Raw genomic sequence first — 26,898 nt, 5'->3', positions numbered from 1 at the left:
TGTCATTTTCCATTTAAATAAACATTAGCAGTTCTCCCTCTTCCTCCTGATTTTTTGGCATCTCTGGTGATATCTGCATAGGACTTGGTAATTGAGTTTGTTAATTTACATGATGCCAGCTTCTGACTTAACACATTAGGATAAATGTTAGACATGGTCTCATTAATACTCAGAAACTGGTGTTTTTAGCAGCTGGGAAATTTGAGAACACTAATCTTATATAGCAGACACTCTCCTCAAATAAGAAAAAAGATCTGATTTGAGGTTAAATCTTGTCAGTGATTTTAACAAATGGCAAACACTTCCAGGCAGAGGTAGTGATTCTTTTATGGAGAGTCTCCCAGGTTTTTTTGAGTTCAAAGCTGCTCAGGGAATGAAGACATACACTCTAACACTGCTTTACTCAATGTTGCTTGAAGAGAAGCTCTTAAGGCTTAGGCTTTTATTTTCCTTTGGGTGCAAGTTTTTCATGCTTTTTCATGCATGCTGCACCACTTTCAGTTTATGACACTGGGAAGGTCTGGTGGCCACTGTTCCCTCTTCTTCCCTCCAGCCCTTGCTCTCCAGCCCAACCTGCCAGCCAGGCTGGGACCAGGATCCAACATCAGGTGCTGAAGCAAGCCCTGGAGAAGACAAAGCTCGAGATGACAGCAGCCTGCCCACCACAGCAAGGCTGCCCTGAGCTCTCGCTGCCCTGTGGGACTTCATGTCTCCTCAGCACTGGGGCTTATAGCACAAACATCTCCAAGACTGCCCCGCTCCCCAACCTTGCCACTTCATCCCAGCCCCCGCCCTCCTGCTTTTTTTCTCAGGATCCCAAAAGCTCTTTAAGTGGGCTCATGGATGGGAGTTGTTACAGAGCAAGCTGTGCCTCTGTGAGACTGAAGTAGTGCCAAAGCAGCAGTGGTTATCCTGACTCCCAGAGCTGTGAAGCAGTGTCCTGAATATCTGTGTATGCATATTTGCTGTAAAGCAGGGCCACAGCACAGAGAGACACTCCAGAGTCATCTTCAAGCCCTCTTGAGTCCTTGCTCCCTGTACAGTAAGAACACAGCCTTGACTGTAGTAACATTACACCAATCTCTGCCAAGTGAAAATCTTGATTACCATCATCAACTTGTTTTCCTCAGTGTTTTCTTCCCTTGCACTTAAGGGGACAGCAAAATCAAGCAAGGTTTGGGCCTCTTTCTTACATTCAAAAATTTGCAAGTATTTGAAAAAAATCACATTTTCTTAGGTGTTCTGCTGTTTTAGCTGGAAAGGAGGATGGGCTGTGCAGTAGGGCTGTGGGCGATCCACAGGGCACAGAAACGGAGCAGACTAAAACTGAATAGGTAGCTTGGAATTTAGCATTTGATTAAGGTTTGCCAAATCTCCTTTCAAAAGTCAAGGGTCCCACCCAGAGGTTTCAGTCTGTTTGGCCTCTCTTCATGAATGCAAACAAGATGAATTTACCTCCTGGCTCCATTTTAAAAAGCTGAGCAAGTTGCAGTTGATTGTATCAGCCTCTGCCTGGGTTCCTGGGCGCTGATGGAGCTAAGGGTGTGTTTTTCTCCTTCACACATTTTTAAGGCACCTAAAATTTTAGTGTCTAAGTAAGGCTCTGTCCTACCCTAAGCACCAGGCTCTTTGCACACAAGAGGGATGTGGCATCAGGTCCTTCCAGCTCACTGGGTGGTTGAAGGTTACAAAGCGCAGTCATAAAAAGAGGCAGTATATTGCGCTCTTGAGTTTGGAAATACAAAGCAGCCACAGCTTGCTATAAATAGGTCATTTTAAGTGTAATGAAACTTGTTCCATGTTAACACTGGCAAAGCTATTTCATGTTTAATTGTCCATAAAACTTCCAGGCACAAAGCAGTGTTTAAGCAGAGTTTGCCAATGGAGTCCTGGTTAAATGTCGCCCTGGTCTGTCCCAACAAGGGTTAATCAGGAGTGAACCTTTCCAGATGGCAACCATAACTGTTTTTTCATGTTTGGGAGTGTTCTCGGCAATCTGAGAGAGAAGTGAATGTTCCTCCACCAGGGACGCACCCGCCAGCTCCAGGAATGCTTTTTCCTCCAAAACTTGCTTTTTACAGGTTTGGGGAAGCATTTTTTCAGAGAAATAGGGCTGTCACCTTCATCTCTTTTTTCAGAGAAATAGGGCCGTCACCTTCATCTCTTAAACAAGCTACTGCTTCAAATCCTGGAGCAGAACTCAAAGTGCCAATACAGAAACCGAGACAGTTTGAATTCACAGTCCAACAGGAAATGTTTGTCAAAAGTCACCTCCTCTTTACAAAAATCCTACTCAGTCCTGCAGAGGATCTTTTGCAGCCAGTGCATGGGCAAGACCCAGAGAGGGAGGATGTTCACGCTAAGAAGCCCCACGAGCATGCACAAGCCTACGATCAGGGTTTTTTTATGTCCTTCTCTTGCAGAGCTGTGGTTATGATTACCACACCCTGCATACAGTTGTTTCTCCACACAGAAATTAATCTCTGGGGCCACTGTTAACATCTCAGTCATTTGCATTTGTGTTGAAGTGAACAGCATGTTAGTGAACTTTGTGTAAGCACAAGTATTGCACACAAGCTGAGCTGTTAGGGATGAGAGAGCTGACATGCCAAATGCACATAAAGTAAAATGTATGTAAAACAAGTGCAGTTGTAGACAAGAGCTGATGTGACATGGGTAAGTCCAGCTGCTGTCTTGCCCCATGGGCATTTCTGTTGCTGAATCACACATTGAATTTCCTACATGGATTGTGATATTGTACAAACTCACGATTCTTAACCTGTGAGGCAAACTAATTAATTTCTTTTACACCAGTCAAGGTCTGCAGAGGGAAGTAGTATCTTTTACTTGACCAACAGAAATATCTATAAAAATAGACAGGCTTGTCTATTTTCTCAATCTATGTCTATTGGTTTCATAAGGGACATTACCTGTCCCTGGGTCATGCCTCTCATATATGCTTAAGTCCTGATGATTACAACAGCACAAACTGAAGTCTGTTTTTACCGCTGCTCACAGAGGCTTAAAAACACTGCACCACATTCCTTACCAGCAAGCAAAATGGTCCCCATTTCACAAGTGGAGTAATTTATTGGGCCTCCCACAATTAAACAGAAAGCTACTGCTGATGTGGGAAATAAATATGTCCCCTGAAACTCAGTCCAGCACCTTTACTTACTGCAGTACCCTTTTAGCAGCTTCTTGGTGTTAAAACTCGAGTTGGTCAGATGTGAACTTTTCACCAAGTGATTTAAATCACTCCATAAAAATGTCCTTCTTCCTCTCATAGAGTACATCAGCAATACAAGTATCAGCTTTATCAGCAATGTTTCAATGTTTGTACCTCAATTATTGTTTTTTAAAAAGGTTGATTGCTGTTTTCATGTGATGATTGTTACTGGGTGGCCTTACACATAATGGCCCAACTTACTGATATTTGCTCCCTAATGATTATACTTGCAAAAGATTATTTTTACTTGCTCTGTTGTGCAGCCTGTTGTTTCCGTATTTTCACATTTTTATTAGGACGTTGGTTGTTTTAAGTCAAATGTTTGAAGAAGTCTGTATCAACAGAACTGGTTTTATTAATCATTTGTCCAGGAAGGATGTCAAGCTGACTTCAGTTTATCTTTCCCACGATCACCATTTCTACCTTTCAAATATTGGGATTGTGTTAGCAGATTTTCAGGGTGGTGGTGCTTCCCAGTTTTCAAAGCATTGTTAAAAATTAACCTTACTTATTAGAGAATTTCTCAGCTAGTCCCTCTAAGCTTTCATCTTTAAATTTCCTGGACCCACTGGATTGAAAATGCTTATTATTGGCAGAGAGAGCCACATAGTGTTCATTGTCACAGAACATAATCTGTATTTTCCATCTGCTATGTCATAAGGGATAGAAACTTCCTTCCGCTTTCTTCCTCGTTCATTCTTAGAGGGCTGTCTCTTGAACGTGTCTGTTTTTCTCACACCTGTTCATGAGTTTACCTTTTTCTTTTTTTGATATTTTATATGACTATTAGATACTCATAGTTCTATAATTTGCTGCAGTTTATAATAATTTCTGTTAACGTCCCTTCTTCCCCTTCTTTTTGTATTATTTTCCAAATAATTGTATTGCTATGTTCTTGTCTTCTTTTAATCAGGAATGCTTTATGACCTATGTAATGGTTTTGTGTCTATGAAATGGTGTTCCTGAGCAAGTCCCAGTTTTCGCTAAGGTGTCCCACTTTGAAATTCCCTTCCCAGTTGCCCTTCCCCTGGTTGCTTTAGGCTTTCAGGAAATAGGCTTCTCTAAAGTCCAAGGATACACGTCACTGGTTAGTGTTGCCTTCTGTTTGCTCAAAGGAAATGTAATCAGACTGTGATGGCAGGTACCAAGGCAACCATTAGTTCTGAGTCAGTGATTAACTCTCCTTTAACCATCAGAATGATATCCAGTGCTGAATTCCAACCTGCACAGTGCTGGATTTTCTGTGTTAGAAATTATATTTAGTAGTTTTTCAGAAATGGCGAGGAAAACTATGATACACCCAGCAAACAACCAGGTAAAGTCCTCCACGCAGTTTCTGTTCCCAAGTGTGCAGCCAGATGTTTGAGGACCCGCAGCTCAACTCACCTCTAATGAGATGTGATGTTCTGCAGCCAGCTGCCCATGAACACCCTGGTTTAGGTGTCTGCTTGGGACTTAAATCCCCAGCTGTTTGAGGTCTTGTGATTCCAAATCACCAGACTCTGCACTGTGTAATTTTGTCCTTGACGTAAAAGTGTCATAACTTTGCTGTTTTTCCTCCTTTATCCCTAGGAACATTTTCATGTGATTCAGGCTGTCCAGCCCAATCTCCTTAGGGTCTTCTGATTAACCTGTACATAATAAATTCTTTGTTTCTAAAATGCAATATTTTGGGGTTTTTTTGCAGATCTTTGCATTTTTAGCACTGATGTGTCTTATCCTAGCCATTGGCAATGGCATCTGGGAGTACGATAAGGGCTACTACTTCCAGGTCTATCTGCCCTGGGCAGAAGGTGTCAACTCTGCCTCCTACTCTGGCTTCCTCATGTTCTGGTCATATGTGATCATTCTAAACACGGTGGTGCCAATTTCGCTCTATGTCAGGTATGTGCCAGAACCTCTTTTCATGTTTCATCGTAGGAGAGGTTTAGCTCTTGCCTTAGCTGGGAGCAGCATTTTCCCTAGACATAAATGCAACTCCATTGTGGACAATCGCTCATAACCACAGCGATGCTTTTCTTATTTCCGCTGCCTTTGGAGGTGAGGTTTGGAGCAGGGACAGCAGCAAGCCCTGGAAGGGGAGAGGATGATTTTGCAGTTAAAGGGGAGGTGCAGGTGTCGGATACTATAGGAGTAAGGCTGGAAGCCTGCTACAATTACCGTCTTGCTCTCTCCCACTTGCACTGCCCATCAAACAAAGTGAATGGCATGTTCTTTGAGGTGGCTGTAGGGCTCATGTGAGGAGTGGTTTGCCAGGTAAGTAAGTGCAGTCAGGTTGAGGATCCATAGTACTTGGTGCTATATGAGCAGAGTGAATGTCTCCACCTCCCAGAGAACTTAGTGCCATGTTGGTTATTGGAGAGAGGTAAGCAGGGGTAAAGAGTAGGCAACGCGTCCGTGACACTCTCAAAACCTTGAGGCTGGGGTGTAGACTGTATAGTTTATCATTGCACCTAACCCTTCAAACAGCTTTGCTACTGAGACTCACTTTCATGTTGGTAAATATGAGGAATTAATCCCATTCCTGTCTAGTATGTCACACCAGCAGCAAAGCGGAAATTCATGTCATCTGCAAACTGATACGGCTCCTTGGTTGTATTGAGTTACACAATGACTTGCTTGTTGTGGAGCTGTGGGTTGTTTGAGCCGTGGCTGCACTCATCCCCTGGCACAGGGCTCAGCCCAGCCCAGAGCCCTGCTGGAAACTGCCCCCATCTGAGCATCACTCCCGAAACTGCACCAAGTGAAACCCACTGCTCTTGCCTTGCTTTTCAGTCTGAAAAAACTTTTCAAATACATTTATAAGATGTTGTTTTATAAATAAAATAAAGGAATTTACTATAAGCCTAACAGATTGTTTCAGTGGGACCTGCTTCAGCACTGCTTGCTACAGGCCATTTAAGGACAACCTGATGAGTCCACCCTGTCATTACCTTCAAAGTTGTCTTCTAATTGCAATTGCTAATGGTGGTGCTGAAGATAAAGATCTTGTCCCTTACACTAATGAATATTCCATCACCTCCTTCTTCTGTTTCACCAGTGTAGAGATTATACGCTTGGGTAACAGTTTCTACATTGACTGGGACCGTAAAATGTATTATCCACTGAATGACACGCCGGCTCAGGCCCGTACCACTACGCTCAATGAAGAGCTGGGGCAGATCAAGTACATCTTCTCAGACAAAACAGGAACTCTCACTCAGAACATCATGTGTTTCAACAAGTGCTCCATCAATGGCAAATCCTACGGTATGTTATCTATTTGTCTTACTCTCTGAGTTTTATTCATTGTACGCCTCTTGGTTGAGAGACACTAAATGTGATATCCAAAAGAGAGTGTCTTGTAAGAAGCTGCAGTGATCAAGCACAGGGCTGCCCATCAGGGATGCCTGGACAGCCCTGATTACATCATTTGCATATCTTTATATCTTTTTCCTGTCCCTTGTTTCCCCTTTTCACCACCCTTTTACTTCCATTTTTCTGCCCCAGTATCATCTCAGCTAAAGAACCTGCACCTTATTACTTTTTCCTCATTGGTCCCTGTTTTTCTACATCTGTACTGAAATTTGTTTTTTTTCTGCTATCACTACCTAGGTAATCTCAGCCTTTTATGGTATTATTCACATGGTCACGCAGGTATTGCCAGCCCTGCAAAACATAACACATAACTCACATAACTAACTCCCTCTTAACCACTTGTGGTTAAGAGCCATCCCTCATGGGGTTATCTGCAAATTTTGTCAGCTTCTCACACTGTTATCTCTCACATTCAGCAATTTCTCATGTCACGAGCAGCAGTTTTCCACATCCTGTTCAGGTAGCTGAACCTTCAGTTGGCACCTAGTCAATAGTCTGGTCATTTGTCTTTAGCCCTGACTTACTTCACCTACCAGAAAAGTTTGTAGGGAGTTGGAAAAAATGGGAAACAAAAGTTGTTAGCTCTGATATAGATCCTAACAGCCATTGACTTAAAAGGCTCATACATTGTATGGCCCCAGGCAGTTTTCTTCATACTGCTCAAGAGGTACTAACAATTCACAAACTGACTAATTGATTAACATCATTAGATTACCCCAGAGAAATTAGTCACCGCTTATTTGTAGGTCAATGATTGTTTTGCCTGTGTCAGACCAGCTGATGGACTAGTGTGCCAAAAAGCTTGTCTTTTTTTCTCAGTGCTATCAGCTGGCCTAATAAAAGAAGTTATTTCTTCCTATAAATCTTGTTTGGTGTACATTTGGAGACCACCATATCTCAAACAGCGCTACTATGCTAGCCAATGTTAGTGCTGCTAAACAGTTTAAAAAATACTCGGTCTGTTCATTCATGTGTCCTTAGTTGACTTTTCCAAAGTGGATGTCACCACTAACACAGATATAGGGTGTGGGTTCAAGAAATGAATGGGAAGTATGTGGGAAGAAGGTGGACAGTCTGTTGCCTATAGTTTTCTAAGTGCTTAGCTTCTTCCTAGGAATATACTTCTTTGGATTTGCCAGAAAGCATGAAATAGTTTTGCCGCCAGGGAAGGTACTGCAGAGTTTTAAGCTTCCAATTGAGAAGGAGGTGTCCAAAAGCTGGGCGTTGCAGTTCCCAGGGGATCAACTGATGTGCAGTTGTCAGGAGAGATGACTTCTGAGTTTCTTCTACACCCTCAGGGCTTTTGTGAGGGAATACCACTACCTACAATTGACTTTGTTCACAACTGAGGTTGCAGGTGTGGATCTATCATTCATGTAATTCACTGTATTTCAATCTTATTTCAAGTGTTGAATCTGGCTGGGCTGGGCAAAGTCCAAACCTTCCAAGTGAAATTTTTATTCAGGCAGAAGAAGTTTCAATAGTGTTTCCTGGAGATGAGATGTCTTCCACTTCTGTGACGAGATCATCCGTTCAGGAAAAATGAATAGAGCAGCCTTGCTACCTAGATGTGGGAAGAATGGGCTTTAACTCTGTAGTTGTCCAGGGCCTGTTGCAAATCCAATACAATCCAGGAGCTGGATTTTATCTCACATTCCAAAGGGAAGGCACAAGAGAAGTATCCCCTGAAAGCACCTTCGTTTCCTACCTAGCACTATGTCCTTTCTGGGTTCAGCATGAGCCAAGTCTACCTTACCCACGTGCCAGTTATTTTTATGATAACTGCTTTGTTTCAAGCATCTGTCAGTCTCTGGATTTTGCCATGGATTAATATAGAAGCTGATTGATATGAATCATCAGTCTCCAGTGCCCATGTCAAGATATTTATGCTTACTGAAACTTTTTAATTAGATACTAGCTTCAAAACACTTTAACAAATTTTTGTGGTAGAGAAGCTGAGACTGTACTTAACCTGGAGTTTGTGACTATAACCTCAGTCTTTCTTGCTTGCAGGTGACGTGTATGATATGTCTGGGCAAAGGATAGAAATAAATGAGGTAAGTGCTTAAGTGCTATCAGGATCTGTGCTTTCAGTTAACCTGCCTGCGTAAGTGCTAGTGCACACAACGCACCCAGGCATAGCTCATGTTCTTGACCTTGCAAGAGCTGATGCTCTTGACCCTGACAACAGGGGTGTGTGTTTTTGTGGATGTCAGAGGATTGCCAGAGTTGCATTCCCTTCCAGTAAGCCTGGTTTAAAACTGCTGGTCAGCTAGCCTGAGTGCCCACTGTTCCCTCGGCTTCACGTTCTAGTGCATGCACAGCTCCTCTTGAATATTTGGCTGTTGATGATTGTTGGAAACTTGGACATTGGTGAATTTTATTATCCTTGGCAGTTAATTAAAGCTTTGGTGGGGAATCAGTGAGTTCAGTTCACATCAATAACAAGGTGACTGTCAAATTCCCCTAATGTCTGGACATTGGAAAGTGTGAAAATGGGTGACTTCTCCATTTCTCTCTAGCCTCTGGTTGCTGGCACAAACCCACAGGTCTTGGATTTCTAAAATGTCTGAAGACTGCATGCAGTAAGCCAAGTAACAAACGGCAAGATGATGATGAAAATCCCACTCCTCATTCCAATGATTCATTTCCAGGCCATTTAAAACTTAAATTACCCACTGAAATTGGCTGTTTGTGGCAAGTGTGGTCCCTCCAGACTGCCCTAGCTCAGGCAACAAAATGCAAAGGGCTGACTTGCTTGGGGAGACATGCTGGTCTGCTGCCAGCTGGCTGCCCAGCAGCTCCTCCTGCCCATGATACTCGCCGGAGCAGAGTCCTGCTGCCCACACATCCACGGTGTTGCAGTGCCTGGACCTTGCTGCGCAGATGAGTGTGTGTGTGGGGTGGGTCTGTGCTCTTGTGGTGTGTGCTAAATGTCAGCTTGCAGAGGTCAAAAGGATGACTCCCACCCTGGAAACTCTGAGCTCATCAGGGATGGGGCGGGAGTCGGAATCATGCCGGGCAGGCTCAGCAGTGCATTTCTCCATGACACATCATGCTGTGAACTTCTGGCCATATCTCCAGTACGTTCCCCTTCACTTGGGGCTCCTTGTTTTTAGACAAAATGGTCAGTGCCTGTGGAGTTGAACCTTTACATCACTTGTCTGTCATCTTTTTTCCATATCACGATTTTTTCTTGCTTTGGGAGAACAGGGTGGAGAACACAGCCTTTTGAATTGTTTTGAATTGGGCTCCCACATTCCCCTCTCACAGGCAGCCATTGACATCAGGAGCATGACGCCTCCAGGCAGGCATGTGTTGAAGACAGGCATTTCTTTGCTATAGAAATCCTTTGGCAGTGATCCTGTAGGAGCACTTGCTGTCATACAGAGAGGCAGCTTTAGCTAATCAGGTTCTCAGCCTGAGTGCTGCTCTGAAAGGCACCTCAAGTGCTTGTCCTCTCCTGTGATTCAGTAGCTTTCATGACCTCCCTCTTACTTAGACTCACCAATCTCTGTCATGAACAGCCCTGCAGGAGAGGATCCTTTATAAATGTAAGGAAGAGAGATGGGTTGTGATGGGCAAGCACTGGTGTACAGGCATATGAGAGCTCCACAGATAACACCGAGCCTTATTTTTGCAGAACACAGAGAAGGTTGATTTCTCATACAACCAGTTAGCTGATCCGAAGTTTGCCTTCTATGACCATAGCCTGGTTGAAGCTGTGAAGCTGCGTGATGTCCCAACACACAGGTTCTTCCGGCTGCTCTCACTTTGTCACACAGTGATGCCAGAAGAGAAGAAGGAAGGTGAGGACTGTTGAAGGCACCAGACTGAGTGGTTATGTTCACCCCGCACCACAGTATGTCTTCTCTCCACAGAAGCTGTTATTGGTCCTTTTGGCTCCCTGGTGATTTTCTGTAGTATATGGCTACACATAAATCAATGTCTTTGGAGATGCCACATGGGAAGAGAAAGGACCAGGGCCTCCACTCCCTGTGTGTTCCTGTGGTGGAGCTGACACTACGGCGAACACCGCATCTCTGGAGTGCGGAAATTGCAGGTGCCACAGCTTCCCTGAGGTGGCAGATGGCTTGCCCCACTCTTTCTCTACTCTGCACCAAGTCCCATAAAGAAAAAGCATAAAGCACCTATCCACTAGAGACTCATTAGCTCCACTCACCCAGCGTTTCCACAGGTATTGGGTCAGTCTCCCCAAATCCCAGACAGGGTGACTGTGCTTTAAAGGCTAGAACCATTAATTGGCACACATAAGGTGACAATACTGATGAGAAAAATACATGCAGATGTAACTAGAAGAGGTTAAATCCAAGGAAGTTGTCCTCTCAGTGAGATCTGTTGGACTCCAAAGAGTGATAAAAGACCCCAAAATAGTCTAGGAGGCCTCTTGCACTGGCCTAGAGGATGGGTTGATGGGACTTGATGGAGACATGTGGACATAAGGTGCTTTTTAGTGCTGCATCTCTGGGGATAGACAGAAAAGCAAAGGATTAACTGCTATATAATGTCCTTGATTTTGTGTTTGTTTAGCCTCAGAAACTAGGCAGAAACCACATTACTTTTTCTTTCTTGCATGTCAGGTAACTTGGTGTATCAGGCCCAATCTCCTGATGAGGGAGCCCTTGTCACTGCTGCCAGAAACTTTGGATTTGTATTCCGGGCTCGCACACCAGAGACCATCACCGTTGTGGAAATGGGAGAAACAAAAATCTACAAACTCCTGGCTATTCTTGATTTCAACAATGTTCGCAAGCGAATGTCTGTTATTGGTATGTTCCCCTTGCTCCCTTCTTTCTTTCCAGACTTTTTAGGCTCTCAAGTTGGCCTTCATTTTGCTGTAATGCCTTTTCCTAGGAGACCTCCTTTGTAATGCTTTCTGAGTAACATTTACTTCTGAGCGCTTGAGATGGGCTGCCTTGACTTTTCTATTGCACAGCAACAGTGCTAGATAAAGACTTAACTTAGGCAGGTGAGAGAACGTATTAACATATGGACAACAATGATGCAGCAACCTCCTGAGAACATTAAGCTTTTTACATATCTTACTTCTGTCATGACAATGCAGGAAAGACCTTCCTTCTAATCAGCTTGAAAATTATCAGTGAAATCTGAGAAAGTGGCAAAGAAGAAAGCAAGGACAGGGAGAGAAGCCCGCTTTCCCAAAAGGAAAATGGAGAAATGATTCAAGAAACCTCCTGTAGCCTTTATTAACACTCCAACATCGCCAGATATTTCAGGAATTGGAATATCATAACTGTAGCAAGAGAGTGGTAGTACCTTTACTGGTAGGAGCAATAAGAGCAGCAGGACCAGTTCCCTAAGAACAAATTGTTCTTGACTTTTGAATGCACATGTCCTGCCTGAAGTGCTGCCTGTAGGAACCACACAGTTCAACAGAGCATCTGCTCAGACCAATGCAATCTGGGTACAGTTGCCTGTACTGCTACTGCTAAGGTGAAGAGTAGTTGCATTATCTTCTTTTCTAAGCAAAGCTTGTCTTGATTCCTGGGAGTTTGCCAAAACTCAGTGGAGTTCAGACACCTCTAAAAACCTTTGTTTTGATGGAAGTGCTGTGAATCGCAAGTGCATCAATCTGGGATTTGTAGCATTTCTTTTCCTCTTCCTTGCAGTGCGGAGTCCAGAAGGTGACTTGACTTTGTACTGCAAGGGGGCTGACACCATTCTTTATGAACTGCTTCATTCATCCTGTGACTCTCTGAAAGAGGAGACCACAGAACACCTGAATGTAAGTGCTTCCTTCTGCACGACATCTCTGCATTTGAAGGTTTCCTTTTCTCCGGGTATAGAAACGTATTTTGTGTTAAGACAAAAAACATATTTCAGAAACAGCACCTAAGCACCAATTTTTTTAATTGTGGAATGGAGAGGGAAATTAATTTATAAAGCCTTAGGTCTCAAATCAGTTGCTTAAGCATGGGCACCAGGTGCCATTTGAACTGCTCCAGGACATCTGGGCATGGATGACAAATACAATGCAGGACATTCAGAAGACATGTGTTTCTCTGGAGTAGGACTGGAAGCCAGGCAGGATAGGTGAAACACCTGAAATGGCACAACACATCTGTGTTTTGGCAACTAAATTCTATCCAAGTCTGCTGTTACTCTACAGCGCATACACCCAATGCATTCAAGCATGCCTTGGATTGGAATAACTCAGGTGATCAGTAAAGGGCCACAGAGCCGCTTACCTTCTTGAATACAATTAAGATCTGCAGTGACTGCGATCCAAGAGGTCTCAGTCAGCAGGGACCTCTTCCAGATCATATAGTGGCATATAGACTGGGCAGCAAGGAAAATGCATCACTCAAACTTGTGGACTTTTATATTGTTGATGGTGTGCACTGGGAGGTGCGTACTCACATAAGGGGACGTTTTGGCTAATATTTACTCCCCCTTGTGATGCCAAGTCCTGCTGGTATGGTACAGAGGACAAGATAACAGCAAGTTTTGCCAGAGCCGTTGTGCAATAGCAAAAACATCTCTGCTCACTGCTGGGGGGAGCTAGAGAAAGTTGCTGGCAAAGGAGAGGGCAGAGCAGAGCTGTGGATGTGGCCTGCTCCTGATGCACCTTTACTTCAAGCCTGAGGGAACACTTCAGTTTTTACAAACAGATGTCTGTTATTCCACCAAACACTGATATTCATACTGTCAATTATATATCTACAGAAAGCACAGTTACAAGGACTGGCTGAGATGTCATGACTGACTGTGCTCATGCTATGCATTTCAGCCAGCATTTGTACCCTCAAAATATTGAGCCCAGGTCCAAAATTCAAGGCTGTGTTCCGTGTTTATTTAGGTCTCACTATTCTGACTCCTTTTTTGAGAAGTATGAGCCTAAAAAACAACTGCCTGGTTAATGTAAAGATTTAGAGCCAGAAAATAGGAAAGCCCTTTTGAATTTGTTCTTTGTAATGACCGTGGATGGCAATGATAAAGTGGTTTGAAACTAGCTTTTAAAAAGTACCCCAATATCTGTGGTCTAAAGTGTGATTTTTTTCACCTTTCCTCTGCAGACTTTAGGCAAAAAGCTCTTACAGATAGCTGTTTGCTTTCCAAGGGTCCTTTGTAAGCCCAGGTGAGCAGACCATTCTTCTTTGACCTATTCTGCCTCACCACTGTCTTGCAGGAGTTTGCTGGTGAAGGTCTGAGGACACTCGTGGTGGCCTATAAAAACTTGGATGAAGACTACTTTCAGGACTGGATCAGGCGTCACCATGAAGCAAGCACTGCCTTGGAAGGACGGGAAGATAGATTGTCGGAGTTATATGAAGAGATTGAAAAAGACCTAATGGTTAGTGTTTCAGGGAATCTGGGCCAAGCTCTGGGGGAGGCAGTGAGGATGGTGGTTTGTCAATAAACAGCTCAGTATGGGTTCAGTAAACATTGCTCTGCAAACAGCTCAGTGGGTTGTGTGACAGGAGTGGTTAAGAATATGGCAGTCCTGGGTTTTCACTGGCACCTCCGTCAGGAGCCTGTAACTGCGGTGTCAGCCACCAGTGCAGGGGAATGGTTTTATTTTAACTCACGTGGGTGTCAGAGTACCTTTCTTGTGATGAAGTGACATACCAGAGCCTGAGGGAGATGACATGGACACAAATATTTCATAGCTATCCTTTGTATGTGCAAATGGCTGATCTATTTATTTTCCTGTCTTTGAAATGGCAGGCAGTGAATAATCCCCAGTGCCCTTCCATTTCAGAGTGTTGTCTTTGTTCTTGCAGCCCTGGGCAGGATGGGGAGATGATGTCCATAAACATGTTTCTGTCAATTTGAAATAGGGCTAAACTGTGATCTTGAAGTCATTCTTCTCTCCCTGAGTGTTGTTACAGCTTTCTGAATGCCCGGGAGGGGGGTCTGCCTGTGTTTTAGAGCCGTGAATAATGAATGAAAAGGATGTGTGGGATCTGAGGGGAAGCAATTCAGCTTTTGCACTGGCAGCAGTGCTTTCCTGAAATCTCAGAAATCCTGGGAGCTGCATGGTTGCTCCTTCCATTAGCTGTACACTCAGGATGCCAGCAGGGCCTGGGAAGAAGCAAGTGTGAGCCAAGGAGATGCTGACCTCTGGAAGTTGCATAGTCCATGGGGCAGAGCCTACTGCCCTTCTGGGTCTCAATAGAGTAGTGGAAAATGCTGATCCTCCAGTCCAGAGAATACAAATGTGCAAATGCTCTGTGGGCTGTGTTCGAAGCAGGAAAGACATGGAGCTTTAGGAGGTTAAGGGGCCGGGTGCTTTGCAAGAAAGGGTTATGAAGCTCATGGCCTGAGTAGAGAAAAGGTCATGGGCTCACAGCAGGAAGAAGTGTGGCTCAGAAGAAAACACCATTTACACCAGACCCTTCTCTGGAGGAGTGACTTTACTTCTCAAAGGTGCTGTGGGAAGGACAGAGGGTGAGTGGGTGTAGGAAAGCCTGGCTTGTGACTGGGAATGAGTGTGAGAGCCAGAATCATCAAGGAAGTAGATGGGTCCTGTGGACGTGTAGAGGACTGCCAAGTACCATAGTCTGGTTGATGGGCAAGAGCAGAAGTCCCTGTGTGTGGCAGGCTCCTGCTAGGGGAGGGTAAGGGTATAAGGACACAAGGGGATGGAACACGGTTAGATTAAGAGAGTAGTAGTAAAAATACTAGCTATCACTGATTGACCTAAAAACTAAGGAAGATCCACAGTCAGGAAGGCATCACGACTCTCCCTCCAGCTGCTCTTACACCAGGTCACGGGCAGACAGGCAAAGGCCTGTCAACAATACTGTTGTGCCTTTCTGCAGCTCCAGAAGGACAATAGCTGTGGGGAATGCAAGCCCTTGTTCTCTCTTCCTGGGCACATTTGACATCAGTGTCCATCTTAAGGCTTCCAGCTCAGACTCAGGCTGCCAAGGATGAGCAGGTGCTCCCAGGAGGTGGCTTTGTATGCTACAAGCATTCAAGCTCTCGCTAGCTGGACCAGGGGCTACTGCCGTAAAATGTGGATTGTGCACTTCTGAGGACCCTACAGAGAAATTCCGTTAGAGCTGTTGTCTACATTGATAACACTCAAAGCTGATGAATGATGAACATCCCAGGAAGCCAAAAGGGATCTTGGGCTTAAAGCCAACCTCTGAATTTAGTCTCCCAACAGCAGGAGGTAGGTGGTAGCAGATGCTGTCTAAACCTGAGCTAGCAGTGAAACCTTCATCTCCCTTTGACGATAGGTTAAAGCCACCAAGTATCTCCAAAATGCAGAAAAAGCAGTAACTTTAAAATAATGAAGGTTTGTGTGCTGAGCCATCTGTGGTTGTTTAGTTGTGTGACAGTGTGGAGGAGGGGTGGGGACAGGTCTGTTAGGGGCTGGAGAAGGTGTTTAGCAGCCATAGGACAGCTGCTGTACAATATAGCTGGGAGCAAGCTCCACATGAGAGGATGCATATTGAGGTTTGGGGACACAGATCCACAGCTGTCTTTGTCCCTCAGTTAAAGCTCTATCTACTGTGAAGGGAACACGTGGACGAACACAGACCTGTAGGTCTGAAAACATGTTGGCAAATAATTTCATGCATGTTCGTGATCCATCTGAGCCTGGGGAATGAGAGACTAGAACATTTGCTGGATCAGGGCTCTACTCTGTACAGTAGATTTGCTGAGGAATAATGAAAATCAGTACAACCTTAATCCTGGATTTAATTTGGTTTTGCTTGAGTAATTACCTGGAGGTCTAATGCTTTATCCTTTGCTAGCAATGGGAAGACTTACCAGTTCCCTGCCATTTTCTGTTAAGCTGCTAGGTGCCACAGCGATTGAGGACAAGTTACAAGATGGAGTCCCACAGACAATTGAGACTCTTGCCAAAGCCAACATTAAGATATGGGTTCTCACTGGAGACAAGCAAGGTAAAGGGGCTGCAGGGTTGGATGTTTCTGTTCTCTCCCACTGGTGGGATGGTTCTGCTAAGACCCATGTTCTCATTCTTTCTCCTTTGAAAACTGCACAGAAGACAAACTTACAGGGCTTTGCTTCATTGCCAGCGAGGCAAAACTCCAGTTATCTGGAGTTAGACCACATAACTGTAGCTAGTGCCTGTCCTGAGGCTGGAGGCAGTGTGAGGGCAGCATCCTTTGTGTTGGAGAGGTGACAATGAGCACCCCATAGTCCCTGTCATATGCTGTGAAAAGGTGTCACTTTAGTCTGGTCGACTGTCCTGGTGAAGAAGGTGGAAAAAATCTTGTCCTGCTTTCCAGGAACTTTAACGCTAAAGTGGTTGTTGGGTCTGTTTCAGTTTGGCCCTGGCATTAATGATCCAGAATAGAAATGCAGGAAACATAGGCTTTTAGAGAAAGCGTTAAGTTGGAAAGAATGGTAAATAGTCTCCAATGAATTCTTTTGGAGAAATAATAACTTCACTGAAACAATGGTGTTTCAGGGAGGCCAAAAGTGTTTGCAAATAATTTCATCCAAGAAATGAGCAGAGAATTTTTGAGAAAAATGAAACATTTCATTTTGTCATGTTCCAAATGTAATAGTTTTTCTTATGAAATACCAAAATACTTTTTTTTAGCATTTTCTGAAGAAAATGTCTTGATATTCTTGTTCAGCACTATGGTTTGGGGCTTTTCTGGGAGTAGGGGGAGGGAAGGTTAAAAATCCTGAAAAAATTTTTTTGAATCAATATGTGACATGTTTTTTGTTGCTCCAAGTATGTTGGCCAAAGGGTGTTTTAAGCTTTTTCATTTTGATAGAGTTATTTTTTTCTGTGGCCTTGTAAAGTGCAGTTAGGGGAGGGAGATTTGCTGCTACATCTATTAATGTGACTCTCCTGGCTCTCTTAAACTGTTGACTCTGAAAGGCTCAGAGCTCTTTTGAGTGAGAAAGAGAGCTTTTGTCATGCGTGTAAAAAGGCCACAGAGATGGTGGGTGAGTTTGGGGCTGCTAAGATGGGTCATCTTCCTGGTTTATCTTTCCCAGAGACGGCAATGAATATTGGTTACTCCTGCAACTTGCTGAATGATGACATGGAAGATGTTTTCATTATCGAAGGCAGCACACCTGATGACGTACTTAATGAACTGAGGTAATGGCTGAAATATACAGCTTCATTGTTGTGCACTGAGACTATTTGTATTTTGTATTATTCTGCCCTTTTTGCCTGTGGGCTTTGCTTGGTGCAGTTCATTCAGGTACCTTAGATAAGGGCTAGCTGGCTCCCTGGAAGATCCAGCAGCTAAACACAATGTAGAAATCTCCTCTGAGGATAAACTCTGAAGCTTCTTGATCCAAGAGGTCAAATCTATATAAGTGTATAAGAAAGCAGAGTCAGGCAGGCAGTATCAGCTGACATTTGACAAGTGATCTGAAGCAACAAAGCCTTTGGCTCCAGGCTGGAGCTATGCTGTTGCTGTAGTGCTATTGCCCTTCATCCTCGTTGCGGTCATTTGTCTGGATACAGTCCTTCTCTACCATTATCTGGAAATCTACCTTCCTCCCTAGCCTTGTCAGTAGACACAAATTCTTAGGTATAGGTGGGAAATGTGAAAGATTTTTCAATCCTTTTCTCTTGAAATAGGCAGTTGCCAGACAATAGGGATGCCCTTTGGGATACTGTCCTTCATGACACTCAGATGATTTGTTTGACTTTAAATAAGCACAAGTTTAGCACACACTTGTTAGAGTTTCAGAAGCATGTGGATCATCTGCACAAACAGCAGCAGCTAAACTATGCATGTTGTTGCAGGAATACAGGGAAAATTGAACTAAACTATCAAAGGGAAGCATCAATTTTTTATTTTCATAGAGTTGATTTAATGAAACATATGTATCTTTACAAACTTTTCATTATTATTCTGGATTTTTTTTTAGGAATGCAAGGAAAAAGATGAAGCCAGACTCCTTTCTGGACAGTGATGAAATCAACATTCAGTTTGAAAAATCTTCAAAAAACCCAAAACTTATACCTGATGAGCAAGCAAATGGGGTGTATGGTCTGGTTATCACCGGCCACAGCCTGGTAAGGAAGGTTGAGAGTCATGTTAGGGCTGTTAGTCATGTTAGTCATGTTGATGGGATAGAGACATACTAAAAGTCTGAAAATGATTTAAAAATTTAGCTCTAGAGGAATGGATTCTTTTTTTTCCTAATTGAAGATTAGGTTCAGTGGTTATCTGAAACATGAAAGATGATGGGCAAGGTTTCAGAAAACTGGAACGGGGAAGAGTTGGACCGATATTAGGTGAACAAGAGGGGTAGAGTAGCAGCATATATTTTCATTTCCAGAAAGATACTAGGAAAATAATCAGGCAGTTTATAGATGCAGCAAGGAGACAAGAAAACATCAGACCTGGGTTTCAGGTATGCCAGGAACATATTCTACTAAATGTATCTGATAATGGATACATTTAACAGGTAGGATATATATCTTATAACTTAACTAATAAATTGCTTGATGCTCTCTCCCATGATGTTCTTCCAAGCAAACTGAAGTAATATGGTCTAGATGAAATTGTTGAGTAACATATGCAAGACTGCTTGGAAATTATGGCTCTTAAGGGCTCACTGTTGATCTAAAACAACAGTTAAGTGGCATCTGCAGGGGGCTATCCCACATCTATTTGATATTCAGTGTTTGCATTAACTGCTTAAAAAGAGAGCAGGTAACACCAGGCTGGGAGAAACTGCAGGCATGATGGAGTTCAAGATTAGATTTGAAAACAATTTTAACTAATTGGAGGAATACTTTGGAAAAATGGAGAATGCAATTCAGTAAGAACAAATGCCTTGTTCTCCACTTTTACATAATCAACGGCACACATACAAAATCAGAGAAATGTGTGTAAGAGCATCATCTGTAAGCCTTGTGAAGAAAGCCTCCTCTTTCATTCGGCATCAGTAAAGTCTTAGCTGAAATAATTCCACTTATTTGGGCCATTTTCTTTGAGAAAATGTAGACCAACTAGAAAGAGTACAAAGAAAACTGTAAGAGTAGTCATGCATGATGTGGAAAGCACATGGGAAAACTGAGAGAGTTAGGATTTCTGAGCCTGGAGAATACCTATCAGTCTTGGTAATACTTTTCAAATAACAACAGGTGAAAAAACTAATGGAATTAAACGGAGATAAGAGAGTTTGGGGTGAAATATCTTCCTGGTGAGAACAGTGAAGCACTGGAATAGATTTTCTGTCCTTGGAAATTTTTTAGAACAGGTTAGAGAGAAACACAATTTAGATAGATACATTTCAACCTGTCTGGGAGGAAGGCTTAATCTAGATCAGGTTTATTTGTCTATTGTATTTTGCTTTCCCAGACTGCAGGGGAAGCAGATAGGTAGACATGGAAAGAGCCAGGAGGCACTGCCTTTCAGAGACAAGATACTCCTGTACCCTGTGGTTGCTACCTCTCTTGATGGTAGTCCAGCAAATTTAAATCACAGGTCTATACCAGCCTGGCAAATTACTATCAAAAAAAATCTCATCTTGATCCATTTTTGGCTTGTGTGCCATGTATACAGACCCTGGACTAGAAGGGACACTTTCAGGCAGTGTCTACATTTTCAAGTGCCATCTCTCCCTCTTTTACACTTGCTCCCTCTTTAACTCCAGGGCCTCGATCCCCTTTAGATCCCCACTGCAAAACAGACGAGCTCTATCAAGTTCCATGCATCTGCATGGGCAAATCCTCTGACATCGCAGCCAGCCGCAAGCCCCTGCCTGTTCCTACTCCATCCCTTCATTCTGCAGGACAGACCACAAGTGCTGTGCTATGAAAGCACCACTGGCAGTGGTGACAAAGCTTTCTTTTTATTCCTGGAAAACCACAGACTCACCCACACCCTTGCAAGGAGATATGTCCCACACAAAGAAATTCAAATCTCTGCCGTGTGGGAGCAGCCAGCCCACAGACCCTGCAGCAGAGTGGGCACAGCCAGTCTTGCCAAGACCATGGCTTTCTCCTGGATGTGGACCACAAGGACAGTGTGGACAAAACTATATGTATTTATTTATTTCTGTGAACGTAGAGCTTAAACAATGGTAATAGTGTTGATACTGTCCCACTCAAACACAGCATCTCTTCAGTGCTGCATCCCTGTGTGCAGATGGGTGGGATGGCAGCACTGGGGCTATGCACACATCTGGTCTTGCTTAAACAAAGTGAGTGAACAGAAGCACATCACCATGCGTAATGGCATCATCATACTAGTTGATTTGTGTGCAGTACCATTAATATACTATGTGATAACATTTTGCTAGTGCTGTGCAGCGAGGGTGTTGTGGCAAAAGCCATCTCTAACTGCACTGACAGGCCAGTACGAAAGCCAAACCATGAAAAGGTCTCTTGTTGAGCAAGCCTGCCTGCCACTGACAGGAGGGAAGCGGGGGTGCTGATGACTCACAGCACTCTGTTTCAAGAAGAAAGGCTATCTGGGCTAAGGATTGTCTGCCTTACGCAGTGGGCTGGCTGTAATGGCTCTGAGAAGGAGACAGCCCTGTAGATTCCTTCCATGCATGTCTACTGAGAAGAGACACCAAAGAACAGAGCCAAAAAGCATGATTGGAAAGAAGTATGAAAAGCTAACATTGCTCCCTCCTCCTCACACAGAGCTGGAGGGGTGACCAGACATCCAATTATCTCTGTGTTTCCTCAACAGAAATAACACAGCTGACTGATTTAAAAGGTCAGCACTCAAAGCAAAGTTGTCTTCTCCCTGTCTTTGTGTTTTACTTTGTCATGCCCACCTGAGCTCAGCTTTTTCCATTTTTTTTTTCAATTAAGTACTCCCAAATTGAAATTGCTTCTATTTATACCACAGATCTCCCAGAGCTTAAAAAATAAACCAAGAGGGATGAGCAGAGACTCTCTCGCATGGAGATATGCAAGGTTGTCTCAGGCCCAGCAGCAGCTTCATTAATTTAGCGCTCCTGTTGTTTGACATTTCTGCTGCACTGTCAGGTTACACCAGCCAGAGCAGCTGTTGTGCAAATCCAGCTGTGGTGCATCCAAGGTGCCAGCTCGTAGGTGTACGCTGCGCGGCATGATGGTGTGCGGCGTGGATGCTCCCTGCGACTGAACGGGCAGGTTCACTTGGGGTATCTCATACCTTCCTTCTGCTGAATGGAAGAGCTAGCTCAGTTCTCAGTTCCTTCCCGCCGCGTCCTCTCTGTCAGGCCACGAGCTGCTGCTGGTCTGACCTGAACACCTCCTTTGCTCCTTCTTTTCAGGCTTACGCGCTGGAAGGGAATCTGGAGCTGGAGCTGGTGAGAACCGCCTGCATGTGCAAAGTGGTGATCTGCTGCCGGGTGACTCCGCTGCAGAAGGCCCAGGTGGTGGAGCTGGTGAAGAAGTACAAGAAGGCCGTCACGCTGGCGATCGGAGACGGCGCCAACGACGTCAGCATGATCAAGAGTGAGTGGTGGCTGACAGCCCGCATGCTCTAGCAAACTGACTCGCTGATGTATTTGCTATCCGAGGTGGCCTAGCAGCAGGAACACGTATCTGAGTGCCTTCTGTACCACCCGCTTTGTGGCACCCACTGGCTGCGTCCCAAATTTTGGCAGGTTTCTACAGAGCACTGTCGCTATAGGCTACTCGTGTCTCCTGCCTTCCAGGACACACAGGAAGGCTCTTTGCTGTGCTCCCAACACCAGGATCGCAGGAGGCTAAGGCTGCGCTTACTGTTTCTGCCTTAGAATAGACAACAGCCCACCGGGGCTGTGACATGTCCCCCTGTGTGTCAGCATGGTCACCATCACAAGGGCAATACAAAGAACAAACAAGTTTGTTTCAGAGAGGGCCTGTCTGCAATGTGGAAAGAAAATCTTCATGCCTGTAAATAGTCTGTATAATGTTACATGATTTTTTTTAACATTTCCATGTGGTAGGGCCATTTGTCAATTACCTCCCTAGAGTTATAAATCACGGGCTTTTAGGCCCCTTTGTCCTTGAGCATCATTTGTTGCTGCATTACCTCAGTGAATTTATGAAAAAAATCCCCTAACTAGGTATAATTAAATTAAGATTATTCAGAAGGGCCTATTGCTAATCTTCCTTGTGTTAATTTGCAAGAATTTATTAACTGGAGCCTTTCAATTAAGAAAGAAAAGGCTAACTGGGAGCTTCAAGGGAGATAAGTCAGGCAGTCAGTAAAGAAAAGTTAAAGTGTATATGATAATTAGAAACTAACCCACTCCCCCCATGAGAGGGTTGGGACTGTGGGATTTTATCAATTCACTGTTCCGTGGAAACCTCTGAATCTAACAAACCTCCAGCCATCAAGATTGTTCTCATTAGTTAAAGCTGCATAATTAGCTGTCACATTAAACTTATGTCCATGTTTAATAAACCCAAGTTACTATTAAAAAAAGACATGACTCTTCTATGTAATTATTTGATTGAACTAATAAAGCCCAGGAAACGTAAAAAGGCTACAGTCTGCCTTATAGCACTGTGTCTGAGAAATCTGTAAGGGGTTTGAAGATTTTGCTTGTCTGGAGTGATGTTTTAAGGCTGCTGGAAGGACATGCATGCATGTAAATGTAAGTCCCATGTCAATATAAATTAAAGTGATTTTTTCATAACAGCAGCTGTTATGAACAACAGCATTTTTACTGTTGGAACACGTTCAGAAAGAAAACATGAATTGTTACTGAGGGTAATTTCATTCAAACAATAAAAGGCCAGTTACTGGAAATGTATCACCGCAGCCAAAATCATAATGCTGCTGAAACAATTAGTGCCCCAAAGTTTTTAGTTTTCTTTTTTTAAATAACTTTACATATGACTTTTTATGAAGGCTGTGAGGGAATTAACACAGTGTCCCCATGCGGGGAGCTCATTTAAAAAATGGGGTAATCAAAACTCTCAGCGTAATGACATGATCAATAACCTTCTTGTTGCAGCTGCCCACATCGGGGTTGGTATCAGCGGCCAGGAGGGGATGCAGGCAGTCTTGTCCAGTGACTTCTCCTTTGCACAGTTCCGTTACCTGCAGCGCCTGCTCTTGGTCCATGGCCGGTGGTCCTACATCCGCATGTGCAAGTTCCTCAAATACTTCTTCTATAAGAATTTTGCCTTCACGTTAGTGCATTTCTGGTATGGCTTCTTCTCTGGCTTCTCAGCACAGGTAGGTCCAGCTTCTGTTTTCTCATGGTCATGTCTAGCATTTTCAAGCAAAGTATCTGGAAACATTTTAAAAGGAAATAAACTAAGCCATTCCCCCCACTTCACTGAATGGCACTCCGGTCTGTCTTCTTCAGCGGTATGAGTATAAAGCAGATATTGTTGCCTTCATTGTGCTGCTGGTAGAGGACAGATGCCTGAGGACATTTAGGTGCATTATGAAGCACACAGATCCCTCGTGGGATTTTCAAAAGTGTTCGAAGCGACTACAGCCATCAAACAAGGATACAGGTTACAGAGAGGTCTGAACAGTTTGGTGCAGATCTAAGACCTGTGCTTGCCCTGTTAGCATATTGGAAGCAAACAGTTTAACCCCAGTTGTGCTTCAGCAGCTTGGGAGAGGAGCATATCACCTGCAGAAAAAAATCGGGGGGGCTGAAGGTGCAAGGGTGCAGGCAGGGTGGTCGCCATCCACCCCTGCCCACTGGCTGCCTGGTGTGGGGTGGGGGGTGATGGTGGTGGGGTGGATCCTGCTCTGGCTGCGGCCAGCAGTGGATGCTGAGCAAACAGGGCTAGTGTAATGTCATCCTTCCCCCATGTATTCCCACAGCTTATGGTGATGAGCTGTTTAGGGCTGCTGAGCTTGAGTCACCTTATACGTTTGGTCTCAGTAGTATCTCAAACCAAGATGTTCCAGCATTTAAACCTGTGTATGCTTTCAAAGAGGTGGAAAAGGCAGCCTTTTGCTAACTTCATGCTCTGTTGTTTGGTTTTTTTTCAGACTGTCTATGATGAGTGGTTCATTACGCTTTACAATTTGGTGTATACCTCCCTCCCGGTGCTTGGAATGAGCCTCTTCGATCAGGTACTGTTTCTATCACCACTTGGATTTTTTTATAGGGGTTTATCTCCAGGCACTTTGAGCTAGTTCCATGAAGCAAAAGCAGCTGACTTTTTGGCTAGCTATTGTGGTAGCCCCTGAAAGTTTCCTGCCAGTGAGACCTGAGAGCACAAAAAAGGACGGACCAGGGAGGAGATGGGGTATTATCCTGATTTGGCCGGTGGGTTACAGTGTGTGATGAGACTTTTGGGCTAGGCTGTTTATTACAGTAAAAGCTGCCATTGCAACACTCCCCTGAAGTAGTCTTATCTTACTAGCTGTGTTCCTGAAGCCTGAACTTTTTAACAATCACACAAAACAATGAATGAACTAGTTCTCTGAAACCAGGTGTCCAGGTTCAGCCTTTCTAGTGGAAGTCTTTCTGCAGTAATTTCAGATACACATTTCTACCTCATTATTACTGTTTGGCAAGACACAGGAGCAATAAAGCTCTTCCTATATGCCTTTTACAAGTTAAATAAGTAGGAACTTGCTACACTGCAGTGGTTCACAGTGTTCAGCTCTGGATGCTTAGGAGACCCAAGTCAGCCAGGCTTGCCTGTTTGTGGACCCAGGGGAGGTATTTTCTATCCCTTAGCTTCCAGGCAACTCTCTGGAGGGCAGATGATGCAGTCTGCTTAAGTTGAAGTGTACCTTCATTTTTTTTGCAGCACTTGTCAGTTTTCTCAGCACAAGAAAGGTGAAATTCAACATGGAAAATATGTTTAGGTGACCTTGGGATGTGGCATGCTAGTCAGCACAACTGACTGAATTGTGTGCTAAGCCTTTTCTCGTAGAAATGCATGGCACAGGGACATGGCGACCCTAAGCGGTCTTGTGTGGTCGGTTGGGCAGCAACCGGTGCCAGCAAATCTGACCATCTCATCTCTACTTTCAGGATGTGGATGATCGTTGGAGCATGCTATTTCCTCAGCTATATGTGCCTGGCCAGCAGAACCTGTATTTTAACAAAATAGTGTTTGTCAAGTGCATGATGCAAGGGATCTACAGTTCCCTCATTCTCTTCTTCATCCCCTATGGGGCCATGTACAATACAATGAGAAGTGATGGGAAGGCCATTGCTGACTACCAGTCCTTTGCACTGATGGCCCAGACCTGCTTACTGATTGTGGTGTCTGTACAGGTAAGGCATCCCAAGTAATATTTTTAGGAATTAGTTGTTGTTTTATGAAGGCAGCATCTGGAGGGCCACTTGGGATCTTGATAGCATTGTATTTGCTGCTGCATCTTGCATTCTCGCAAAAAAAGTCTCTTGACACCAGATTACTCTCCTCAGTTCAACAGAACAACAGATTTGTATGTTATGAAAGAGCAAGGTGACAGGAAAGCGGAGTCTTTGCCTTGGGAAGTTTGCAGTCATAACAGACAAAACAGTTAAGGCTGGGAATAGAGAAGGACTCATTCCAGTTTTATGGGACGGGTTTGAAGCACAGGACTGTCTGTCTGCTGTCAAGCAGTTATTTATAGGGCCTCCATTATGGGCTGTCTCTGTAGCCTGGCCCCACGCATGATGCAGATGCTAGGCCTGCACTTGCTGGGAGAAGTAGCTAAGACTTGGTGGTACAAAATTCAGATGGTACTAGCAGGATGAGAGAAACTTCTTAAAAGAAAACCAATCAACCACACCTCCCTAGATAATTGTTTCTGCTGTCTGGGGTCTTCTAGGCTCCTTCTCCTAACTTCCAATGCTAGATCACAGCTTGGGGGTTGGGAAATAAGCATGGCTCATTTGAACTTAGTATCCTGTCTCCAGTACTGGCCACTGGTGAATGCTGGAGAAGAGGGCAACAACAGGGCAAACATACTAATGCTGCCTTGAATGGTCTCCCAGCATCCTATGATCTGTGGCTTGGTATTTCTTGAGACTTGAATGAATAACAGTCTCAGGGGCAGGTGTACGAAGCAGAGGACAAGCTGTGTTCAGCACAGATCTACTAAATAATTAAGGCACTGACAATAGCTGTATTGCTCCATTCTTTCAGATTGGCTTGGACACCTCTTACTGGACAGTTGTGAACCAGTTCTTCATCTGGGGCAGCCTTTCCGTTTATTTTGCTATCACCTTCACCATGTACAGTGATGGCATGTACCTGATCTTCACAGCCTCTTTTCCCTTCATTGGTAAGCCCTGGGACAAATCTGGATTGCACTCAAAATGGGCATACTGCGGGGCTTAAATCTGTCAAGTATTTCTAGTACATGTTATTGCATCTCTAGAGGCAGTAACAGTATATTGATTGCTTTTTCTCCAAGAAATGCCAGGGTATTTCTGAGGGCTGCTGGGAATGCTTA

The 26,898-nt window shown here is 44.1% G+C and overlaps 1 protein-coding gene across 4 annotated transcripts in view; it reads left to right on the top strand.

Moving 5' to 3' along the window:
• The window catches only part of LOC128137215 (phospholipid-transporting ATPase ID-like), an 87,444-nt gene that overhangs the window by 54,178 nt on the left and 6,368 nt on the right, over positions 1–26,898 (top strand). For all 4 annotated transcript variants that reach the window (XM_052777973.1, XM_052777974.1, XM_052777970.1 and 1 more), the window contains 15 exons: positions 4,917–5,113; positions 6,270–6,478; positions 8,600–8,643; positions 10,230–10,395; positions 11,188–11,376; positions 12,238–12,353; positions 13,758–13,922; positions 16,380–16,491; positions 17,564–17,669; positions 18,455–18,602; positions 21,809–21,992; positions 23,486–23,709; positions 24,487–24,570; positions 25,484–25,729; positions 26,589–26,727. In XM_052777973.1, the coding sequence (XP_052633933.1) occupies positions 4,917–5,113; positions 6,270–6,478; positions 8,600–8,643; positions 10,230–10,395; positions 11,188–11,376; positions 12,238–12,353; positions 13,758–13,922; positions 16,380–16,491; positions 17,564–17,669; positions 18,455–18,602; positions 21,809–21,992; positions 23,486–23,709; positions 24,487–24,570; positions 25,484–25,729; positions 26,589–26,727 (2,329 nt within the window). The remainder of the gene's footprint in view (positions 1–4,916; positions 5,114–6,269; positions 6,479–8,599; positions 8,644–10,229; positions 10,396–11,187; positions 11,377–12,237; positions 12,354–13,757; positions 13,923–16,379; positions 16,492–17,563; positions 17,670–18,454; positions 18,603–21,808; positions 21,993–23,485; positions 23,710–24,486; positions 24,571–25,483; positions 25,730–26,588; positions 26,728–26,898) is intronic.

This window comes from Harpia harpyja, chromosome Z (genome assembly GCF_026419915.1).
Source record: "Harpia harpyja isolate bHarHar1 chromosome Z, bHarHar1 primary haplotype, whole genome shotgun sequence".
NCBI lineage: Eukaryota > Metazoa > Chordata > Aves > Accipitriformes > Accipitridae > Harpia > Harpia harpyja.
The sequence above is the reverse complement of the archived record's forward strand: the minus strand, read 5'-3'. Positions and strand labels throughout refer to the sequence as shown.